Source organism: Oncorhynchus masou, chromosome 17, assembly GCF_036934945.1.
Source record: "Oncorhynchus masou masou isolate Uvic2021 chromosome 17, UVic_Omas_1.1, whole genome shotgun sequence".
In the NCBI taxonomy this organism is placed as follows: domain Eukaryota; kingdom Metazoa; phylum Chordata; class Actinopteri; order Salmoniformes; family Salmonidae; genus Oncorhynchus; species Oncorhynchus masou.
In genome coordinates, this window is record NC_088228.1 from 29602669 (window position 1) to 29613392 (window position 10724).

At 41.4% G+C, this 10724-nt stretch overlaps 1 protein-coding gene across 1 annotated transcript in view; it reads right to left on the reverse strand.

Annotated features, from left to right (window-relative positions):
• Positions 1–9346, reverse strand: part of klhl14 (kelch-like family member 14) — a 53030-nt gene extending 43684 nt beyond the window's left edge. The window contains exons 1-2 of the mRNA XM_064991924.1: positions 8466–9346; positions 5667–5788 (exon numbers count right to left, since the gene is read on the reverse strand). Of these exons, the coding sequence (XP_064847996.1) occupies positions 5667–5788; positions 8466–9346 (1003 nt within the window). The remainder of the gene's footprint in view (positions 1–5666; positions 5789–8465) is intronic.
• Between the last annotated feature and the right edge of the window lie 1378 nt (positions 9347–10724).

Sequence of the window (10724 nt, forward strand, 5' to 3'; positions counted from 1 at the left end):
CATTCTTTTCTTCAGTACTGTGCATGGGATAACGATTTATTTTTGAAGCCATGAGGTGCTAATGCAATGTTGACTCAGGTACTGTAGAATCAGCCTGTGGACAGACAGTCACTACTTTAAATGAGCTACTGTCTTTGTCTTACTTTCCTCCCCTGCTTCTTCACGGTGCTATAGGTACACTAGATGGCAAGCAAGTGTTCCTCTAGTTTGTAGAACAGACGAGCTGCAGTGATCTGACGCGACGAGAGAGATCAGATTCTCCTTTAACCGTGTTGATAAAAGTCTTAGCCAAACGTTGTCTATCTCAGGCTTTGCCTTATTGAAAAGTTCTGATTGAATGTTAATCATGCTCTATTCCACATCCGGTGTGTAGCAGTTCCATCAGGTGGCGATCGATGTGTTACGTTAAGGGGATGATTTTGCAGTTTTGTGTCCTTCTACTCAGACACGGACCATTTGAGCGTTACCTTTTAAGTTTTGAATAATGGTAATCCCCATTGACCTTTTAGTTGTTTTACACGGTTACACATATCGATGAGTTTTAATGGAAAAAAATGTCAACAGTGAAATATCAATGTTTTTCGAAAACAGGTACATGTATGTTAAAATCTGAGGCAAATGTTAAAATACCATTAATGTAACACCAAATAGAGCAGACGATTAACTTGTTGAGTATTGACAGATAGTAAACAGGTGGGTAATATTTGGGAACACTACTACAATTACATCTAGCTACAGATGGTATGTGTTAAAATGGCATCATGGTACATGATACTCGCAACACCAGACCAGGACCAGAAATAACTATGGGCACAAAGTGAGTGTTGTTTGTGTGTTGTCTGCGGTGGATTGAGAGCAGTTGTGACAAATGGACTAGAAAGTTGTATTGTATTGTGAGAGAGTATACAGGGTATTTGACAGCATCGGCCAGTGGTTAATACCGATGAATGGAGAGACATTAGTGAGAGATGCTCCCCGCCAGACAAGAGGACAACAACTAAACTGAGAGACAGAAGATGATGATGATGATGCAAAGGACAGATAAGGTTTCCCATTAGCACCTGTTTGATCTTTGGAACGTGGCAAGAATATAATGGTGTATCTCAAAGGGTCAACATACTCAACTGAGACTGAGCATAGGACACTAAACTGGCGCAGCAGTCTAAGGAAATGCATCGCCGTGCTAGAGGCTTCACTACAGACCCGGGTTCGATGCTAAACCGCTGCGATTGGGAATCCCATAGAACAGTGCAAAATTGGCTCGTCTGGGTTAGGGGAGGGTTTGGCCGGGGAGGGTTTACAAGTAGACCGTCATTATAAATAAGAATTTGTTCTAAACTGACTTGTCTAGTAAAATAAAGGTTGAATAAAAAGCTATACAGTGTATTTGTAAAGTATTCAGACCCCTTGACTTACAGCCTTGTTCTCAAATGGATAAAATTTAAAAGTTTACTCATCAATCTACACAATACCTCGTAATTACAAAGTGAAAGCAGGTTTTTAGACATTTTTGCAAATGTATTAAGAATAAAAAACAGAAACACATTATTTACATAACTATTCAGACCCTTTGCAATGAGACTCAAAATTGAGCTCAGGTGCATCTGTTTCCATTTATCATCCTTGAGATGTTTCTACAACTTGACTGGAGTCCACTTGTGGTAAATTCAATTGATTGGACATGATTTGGAAAGGCACACACCTGTCTATATAAGGGCCCACAGTTGACAGTGCATGTCAGAGCAAAAACCAAGCCACGAGGTCGAAGTAATTGTCAGTAGAGCTCCGAGGCATGATTGTGTCGAGACACAGATCTGGGGAAAGGTACCAAAACATTTCTACATCGAAGGTCCCCAAGAACACAGTGTCCTCCACCAATCTTAAATGGAAGAATTTTGGAAACACAAAGACTCTTCCTAGAACTTGGCCACCTGGCCAAACTGAGCAATCGGGGGAGAAGGGTATTGGTCAGGGAGGTGACCAAGAAGCTGATGCTTACACTGACAGAGCTCCAGAGATCCTCTGTGGAGATGGGAGAACCTTCCAGAAGGAAAACCATCTTTGCAGCACTCTACCAATCAGGCCTTTATGGTAGAGTGGCCAGACGGAAGGCACTCCTCAGTAAAAGGCACAAGACAGCCCGCTTGGAGTTTGCCAAAAGGCACCTAAAGGACTCAGACCATGACAAACAAGATTCTCTGGTCTGATGAAACTAAGATTTAACTCTTTGAACTGAATGCCAAGCGTCACATCTGGAGGAAGCCTGGCACCATCACTACGGTTAAGCATGGTGGTGGCAGCATCATGCTGTGGGGATGTTTTTCAGCTGCAGGGACTGGGAGACTAGTCAGGATTGAGGGTAAGATGAACGGAGCAAAGAAAAGAGAGATCCTTGATGAAAACCTGCTCCAGAGTGCTCAGGACCTCAGACTGGGGTGAAAGTTCACCTTCCAACAGGACAAAGACCATAAGCACACGGCCAAGACAACGCTGGAGTGGCTTCGGGACAAGTCTCTGAATGTCCTAGAATGGCCCAGCAGAAGCCCGGACTTGAACCCGATCGTACATCTGAAAACAGACCTGAAAACAGCTGTGCAGCGATGCTCTACATCCAACCTGACAGAGCTTGAGAGGATCTGGAGAGAGGGATAGGAGAAACTCGCCAAATACAGGTGTGCCAAGCTTGTAGCGTCTGGATAAGAGCGTCTGCCAAATGACTTAAATGTAAATGTAATACCCAAAACGACTGGAGGCTGGAATCGCTGCCAAAGGTGCTTTAAGAAAGTACTGATTAAAGGGTCTGAATTGTTATGTAAATTTCAGTTTTTCATTAAATAATTTGCAAACATTACTAAGAGCCTGTTTTTGCTTTTTCATTACAGGATAGTACTGTAAGCTTGTTCTTTGTATTTGCAGAAGCCATTAGATCATTTGTTTGTGTTCTGTGTGCATTATATACTCTGGAGTTCTACCATCAACTAGTTGACGTCGGAAGTTTACATACACTTAGGTTGAAGTAATTCAAACTCGTTTTTCAACCACTCCACACATTTCTTGTTAATAAACTATAGTTTTGGCAAGTCGGTTAGGACATTTTTCCAACAATTGTTTACAGACCGATTATTTCACTGTATCACAATTCCAGTGGGTCAGAAGTTTACGTAGACTAAGTTGACGGTGCCTTTAAACAGCTTGGAAAACTCCAGAAAATTATGTCATGGCTCTAGAAGCTTCTGATAGGCTAATTGACATCATTTCAGTCAATTGGAGGTGTACCTGTGGATGTATTTGAAGGCCTACCTTCAAACTCAGTGCCTCCTTGCTTGACATCATGGGAAAATCAAAAGAAATCAGCCAAGACCTCAGAAAAAAATTGTAGACCTGCACAAGTCTGGTTCATCTTTGGGAGCAATTTCCAAACGCCTGAAGGCACCACGTTCATCTGTACAAACAATAGTACGCAAGTATAAACGCCATGAGACCACGCAGCCGTCATACCGCTCAGGAAGGAGATGCGTTCTGTCTCCTAGAGATGAACGTACTTTGGTGCGAAAAGAGCAAATCAATCCCAGAACAACAGCAAATGACCTTGTGAAGATGCTGGAGGAAACAGGTACAAAGGTATCTATATCCACAGTAAAACCAGTCCTATATCGACAAAACCTGAAAGGCCGCTCAGCAAGAAAGAAGCCACTGCTCCAAAACCGCCATAAAAAAGCCAGATTACGGTTTGTAACTGCACATGGGGACAAAGACCATACTTTTTGGAGAAATGTTCTCTGGTCTGATGAAACAAAAATAGAACTGTTTGGCCATAATGACCATCGTTATGTTTGGAGGAAAAGGGGGGAAGTTTGCAAGCCGAAGAACACCATCCCAACAGTGAAGCACAGGGGTGGCAGCATCATGTTGTGGGGATGCTTTGCTGTAGGAAGGTGCACTTCACAAAATGGATGGCATCATGCGGTAGGAAAATTCTGTGGATATATTGAAGCAACATCTCAAGACATCAATTGGGAAGTTAAAGCTTGGTCGCAAATGGGTCTTCCAAACGGACAATGACCCCAAGCATACTTCCAAAGTTGTGGCAAAAATGGCTTAAGGACAACAAACCCAAGGTATTGGAGTGGCCATCACAAATCCCTGACCTCAATCCTATAGAAAACTTGTGGGCAGAACTGAAAAAGTGTGTGTGAGCAAGGAGGCCAACATACCTGACTCAGTTACACCAGCTCTGTCAGGAGGAATGGGACAAAATTCTCCCAACTTATTCTGGGAAGCTTGTGGAAGGCTCCCCGAAACGTTCGACCCAAGTTAAACAATTTAAAGGCAATGCTACCAAATACTAATTAAGTATATGTAAACTTCTGACCCACGGGAATGTGATGAAATAAATAAAAGCTGAGATGAATCATTCTCTCTACAATTATTCTGACATTTCACATTCTTAAAACAAAGTGGTGATCCTAACTGACTTAAATTTTTACTGGGATTAAATGTCAGGAATTGTGAAAACTGAGTTTAAATGTAGTTGGCTAAGGTGTATGTATGTAAGCTTCCGACTTCAACTACACCATAAAATCAATATAATTATGAATTTTAACATTTAACATTGTCAACATTTGCGGGAAAAAATATATTTTAACATATTATTGGGCAAAAAAAGACCCACACAATTATCTTTTGGCTTTGCAAGGTTTTTCAAGACGTCCATACATGTCCAATTACCAAATGGTTTTATCATCTTGGAGGGATGTTTTCTCCTTCCCTTGCTCTGCTATCTATCTGGCATTTTCAATATTTTATAATAATATATTATAACTTAATATTATTGTATTTTAAAGCAGCTGGACAGTAACATGTAATTATAAAATGTTCGATCTACACTTCACAAGATTATTAGATTATTATAAATCTGGCCATGCATCTTTGCCAAGAGATTTCAGCAAAAAAAAGGTAAACCAGGCAGAAAGCTCCACGCCACATAGCTGTTACTGTAAAGCCACACTCAGTTTAAAAAACGTACGTTAAAAGTGATAGTGATACATCATTACCTCTAGGATTTAAGGAACTCCTTTTGTTCTTCCCTTCATTTTACCTGGGAATGAACCTATGCTCAAGACAAAACCTTAGGAATGTTCAACTTGAAATAAACCACTTCTTAAAATCCTGTTTTTTTTTTTTTTTTTTTTTTTTTTTGTGGTTGAAATCTGGTTAAATTATTATGTCGATTACTTTTTGTGAATTCAACCCAAAAATCGATTGAAGGGACATTTCACAATTGTTCAATTTAAAGTTCATTATCTTCAGCCCCACCACAACATCAACAAATGTGAATACGGTGTATTTTTATGTTTTGTAGTCAAAAATAAGCACACCAGATGATCAACAATGTCATTAGAAGCAATTTTGACATCATCTGGTGTGCATTATGTGATTCGAACCAACTATAAGTAGGCAAAGGTTCGTAAACACTTATCTTCCTCTATCTTTCTGACCACAAAACATAGAAACACTCCATTATCACATAGGTTGAAGTTGGGGTGTTGCTGGAGATGATGAATATCAAAAATGTGTATGTTGACACGTTGGCACGTTGATTCCTCTTTATTAAATAAGCTTATAACAGAAAGAGCATATCGGTAAAAGATCGGGTTTCTACTCACTAGTGAGGATCTTCCATGTCTTCTTCTCGTCATCGTAGTACTGGACCAGATTACTGGGGAGTCGATCGGGTCCAGGGGGCAAGCCACCCACCAACAACAGCATCCTCTTATTGGAACGAATCCTGGAGTAGTGTGGGTGAGGAGGTGTTGAGGGTTTTGGGGTGTAGAGGGGGTTGGGATTTGGAGCGATTCGGGTGGAGGCGGGGTGTGGAGGTGGGTTAGGGTATGGAGGTGGGTTGGGATTTGGAGTGATTCGGGTGGAGGCGTTGGGGTGTGGAGGTGGGTTAGGGTATGGAGTGGGTTGGGGGGACAAGAGCCGGGAAACATAGATTACATAACAGATATAGATTAAATAAAACAACCAATTGCACACATAAACATACAGAGAACCGTTTTTGTTGAGTAGAAAGCCAATTGTAACTAATCCCAACAACGTCATTGTGTTGGTAGTCATTGAATTGTAGCCCATTGTCGTGACTTGACTTTAACATTAATCTGAAGACTGTTATTTATCTAATTAACTAACTATGTTTAATTGTTGCCCAATTCAATTAATCATGTGACTAACTCATTAGGATCTGGGGCACCACAAGAGCGGTTCTTTAAAGAGTTACCATCTCCCGAATGAAACTCTAAAAGGTCTTTCCCAGTCACATCTATAACCAGTCAACGTATTAATCAGAACCTCATATCATGTCATGTCATCATGTCATTCTGAACAGTCGTAACAATATTGTAACCTCTAAATACAGAAAATAAACTTTGTAATATCACAGCTGTTTTTTCTCTGAATTTATGATAAAGCTTTCAATGGCTTGTTTTTCATTCGGTTTCGGTCTAAAGAGGGTTTACAGCCTAAAGATATCTGTTCAATTAGGTGTGAACTCATCTGAACTTTTCTACAGGGTGCCAGGGTTCCATACATTGAGGCAAATAATATTATGACTGTACAATACACAGTAGATCAACTACTACATAAAATCTTGCTATTCCATTGGCAAAGACTCTCCATGTGATAGGATAGTTCTGAGCCAATTGTGCAGCATATTCTTGAGCTGTGGTGTTGGTTTGTGAAACACAATTTCAGGGCCACATACTTTACTGTACATTGAGTACGGTCATCTAATTAAGTGCAATGCAATTAAACAACTAACCACAAAGTAACAGTCGTTTAAACAACATTGGCCATTAATTCCAGGCATTTGCATCCGTTCTCGTTTTACGATTGACTAAATGACCGCCCTCTCATGCACCCACTTGGATACTGTCCGACTCGTGTTTTGGGGGGTTATTCTCACCTGCAAATGGCCACTAAACATAGATAAGGCTAATTCATTGAGGGGAGAGAAACTAGTGGATTGTGATATGAATATGAGCAGTCTAGACCCTAGATCTGTGCTGTGTCTGGACCCATCTATGGGTATCTCACTGAGACTACGAGGCAATGGCTACATGCTACAGCACATGCAGGCCCTCTCCATTCCACTTAACTTTTTATTGGATGTATTTTTTGGAGTACTTTCCAAATGCACAGTAACCATTTTCTATATGGAAGACTTCGATAACAAAACAATGTTCCCTATCATGGAGAAAAGTCCATATTGGCCAACGCTATATGAGCTATATCCAGTAGATCATAGCTGTAACATCTTAACAATCATGTGAATGTACATGACAATACTTCCTAATAATAGTGTTACCTCTGAATACAGAAAATCAGCCTTGTAATATCACAGCTGTTTCCTCTCTGAATTTATGATAAAACTGTTTATTGGATTTCCACTTATGTGCTCTATAAAGATATTGTGAGAAAGAAATAGTGAAATTACCCTGGTAAATAAATAGTACCCCACATCTGCAAGATAATTGTTGATTTCTATTTTCTACAATACTGTGCGAATATTTTTCTTATCATATCGTCTGTTTATACCGTTTCTGAATGAAGCAGATAACGTTAGACAAATATAAAAGTCAAAATTGCTCCGTAATACTTGAGACTTATAAAAACTAAATTGTGTTCTATAAACAACGGCATCATAAAGCACTGCCAATCAATCATCTTCCTGTCAACATCCTGTCCATTAATTATCTCTGAAAATGCTCATCATGACAAACAGACCATGACAAGCATACCTGGCCATGCAGTACTGTATCTCCCATGGTTGTGTACTGTAGGTGAGGCAGACCAAGCAACTTTCCTAAGTATGGATCACTCAGACCTATAACTCTATAACCCATGAGTTGTTTTCCATTCCTTGCTAATAAAGAAATATACCTACTGGTAGTGTATAAATAGGTTATAAGTTATAGGTGATATCTACCCAGGTTATGTCAACACAAATGTTCATGTGCTCTTATGTCATTTTTTTACATGTGTGCCTACGTTAAGTTATGAGTGATCTATATATTTTTGGAATATATAGGAAATAAGAATAATTTCTTATTTCAGAAGAAATGCCTGAATGTACTGTACAACTATTGACTAAATGTATGTTCCTCCATATGTTCTGCACTTAAAACCTTTACAGAGAAAAAACTATTTTACCAAGAGTAACTAAGTTATATAGTGTAGCGTTGGAATTGAGATGGTATGCAAAATAAGGTAGACCATTCTAAAGCATCCTCACTAACCCTAACCTTATGCAAGTATGCAATATTAGTACCTTTACTAACCTTTGCTAACAACATCTTACACACCACTCCTAACCCTTATTTGCGTGTGTGTGTGTGTGTGTGTGTGTGTGTGTGTGTGTGTGTGTGTGTGTGTGTGTGTGTGTGTGTGTGTGTGTGTGTCCTCACCTGCTGGCTGTGGTCTGCCTGCAGTGCTGTCTGAAGGGCATCAGGTGGTAGTTCATGGCGTCCATCAGCAGCTTCTGGCATACAGGGTCACTCCTCATGAAGTCAACCGACTGCACCCTCTCCACCAGCTCTGGGGCCGGGATGAGGGCGAAGCGCAGCCTCTTCATGAGGTCCGGGGCGTAGTGCATGCGAGTCTCCCGGTCATGCTCCAGCCAGAGGACCGACATCTGGAAGAGGGCCAGCTCCGACTCCACCGGGGGCGGCAGAGCATCCAGCATGGCGCACATCTCCTCAAAGTTCAGCAGCAGCACATCTTCCACCAGGTATTTGTTGGCCAGCTTCTTGGTCTCGTCCAAGCCGTGCAGCGCCGCGATCTTGCAGATCTGCTTGTAGTTCTGCACAGAGATCTGGTCGTTGAGGAACTGCACGCTGAGCTTGGTGATCTGAGGGACGTTGAGGATCTTGCTGACCGAGAGCACCTCTTCCACAGTGTCCAGGGAGAGCGTGACATTGGCAGTGTACAGGTACTCCAGCACTAGCCGTAGTCCGATGGAGGAGCAGCCCTGAAGGACCAAGTTGTTGATGGACCGGGGGCTGGCCATCAGTTTGTCATCTGGGGAGGAAGACGGGGTACCACTGCTCCCCTGGTCTTTGTTGTTGTTGTTCCCCTCGTTGTTGAGCATATGACTGCTGGAGAAGAGAGACCTGAAATACTGTGAGCAGGATGCCAGCACGGCTTTGTGGCAGTGGAACTGCTGTCCCTGGGCAGTGAGAGTCACATCACAGAAAAGCTGTTTCCTCCATAGCAGGTTGAGCCCGTGCAGCAGGGTGTCACTGTGTGTAGGGTCAAAGGTGGAGGTTCTATCACCGGATCTGGACATGACTTCCTGACTGTTAACGCCACCTAGGCAACAAATACACCATGCAAGCCATTTAGCCTACCGCTAATCCATTTATTTGTGAATAACATAACATGATATCATCATTACAGTCAGGATGGAATTGTCTCTAATACCTTCACGTTATACCGAGCAAAATGGTTAAATGGTGGATATACACACGACTGAACTTGTAAACCGTCATTCTGCTCCCTCCGATTTTATTCTACAGTGAACAATATCGTTCAGTCCGGTATCATTTGAACTTTGGCTCAGGTCGGAAGAGAAAACAAAAACGTATAGTCCCAATAATGTGCTATTCCCTTGATATTGTCAGTCGTTCAAGACAAGAGCATTTTAAATGGACGCTGTTGTTTGAAGCGCAATGTCAAAACAAAATATTATGGGAGATGCTGCATCGCCTTATTTATCTTCGATAACGCAATTTAAGTTGTTGGATAAGAGGAAAAGGCAACCCCTACGGTGCCGTGCACGGATACTATGCAGCATTCAGCTAACACTTATCGTTCTCCTCTTATCTTGCTGCACTCCCACAATGAGGACATTTACACATCCACAAATGCACGCACGGAGTGATACAAAAGCAATTAGTTTGTCCCTCACACAGCCGACATCATCACTGTGCGTGTGCGTTTTCCCTTATACCTGAGTTACGACTATTCAGACTTGAGTATCCGAAATTATTAATTCAATGCAGCTATCCCTCAAATATAAATGAAACACGCACATGGGTATGTTGCTGTATAACGCCAAACATGCATTTACTGTATGAAATATGTTTGTAAACTTGATATAAGCGTCCTGTACTACCTCGTTTCATAGTCGCCACATTTTCTAAAGCGCCTGTCACAACTAAATGATGTGAGCAGCTTGCTTGAGAACAAGCCAAACTTACCTGACTTACGATCTTGACAAAAAAAGAAAGTAAAGCTTTAGGTTCCCAATATTCTCACTTGGCTTTCCTTTGTTCTCCTTTTTCTTTTGCTGTATTCCTTTCCTTTAAAAGTCTATGGTCGGTGCCTCAAAATAATGATTGATTTCAACTCATAAAGTCACTATTTCAGGTTATTTGTTGACGTTGGTAATTTGTTCTTCTGAATTAACAAGAAGTGTGTGAGTGTGTGAGAGGGAGCTGTGCTTTCTGCAAGAGAAGAAGAAGAAGAAATATACGTGTGACAAATTATGCTACCAAGAAACAACACATCATTATCCTTGGGCCTGGGGCTCAGTGAGTCGTAACGAGAGTAATAGGAAATCCACGGTTGGGGAGAGAAACGGTCGTGCATGGCCGGTGGAGAGAGACCATGCAGGGGTATGGATGCTGAAGAGACTCGCAAAATTATGGCTCAAGGCTATTGTA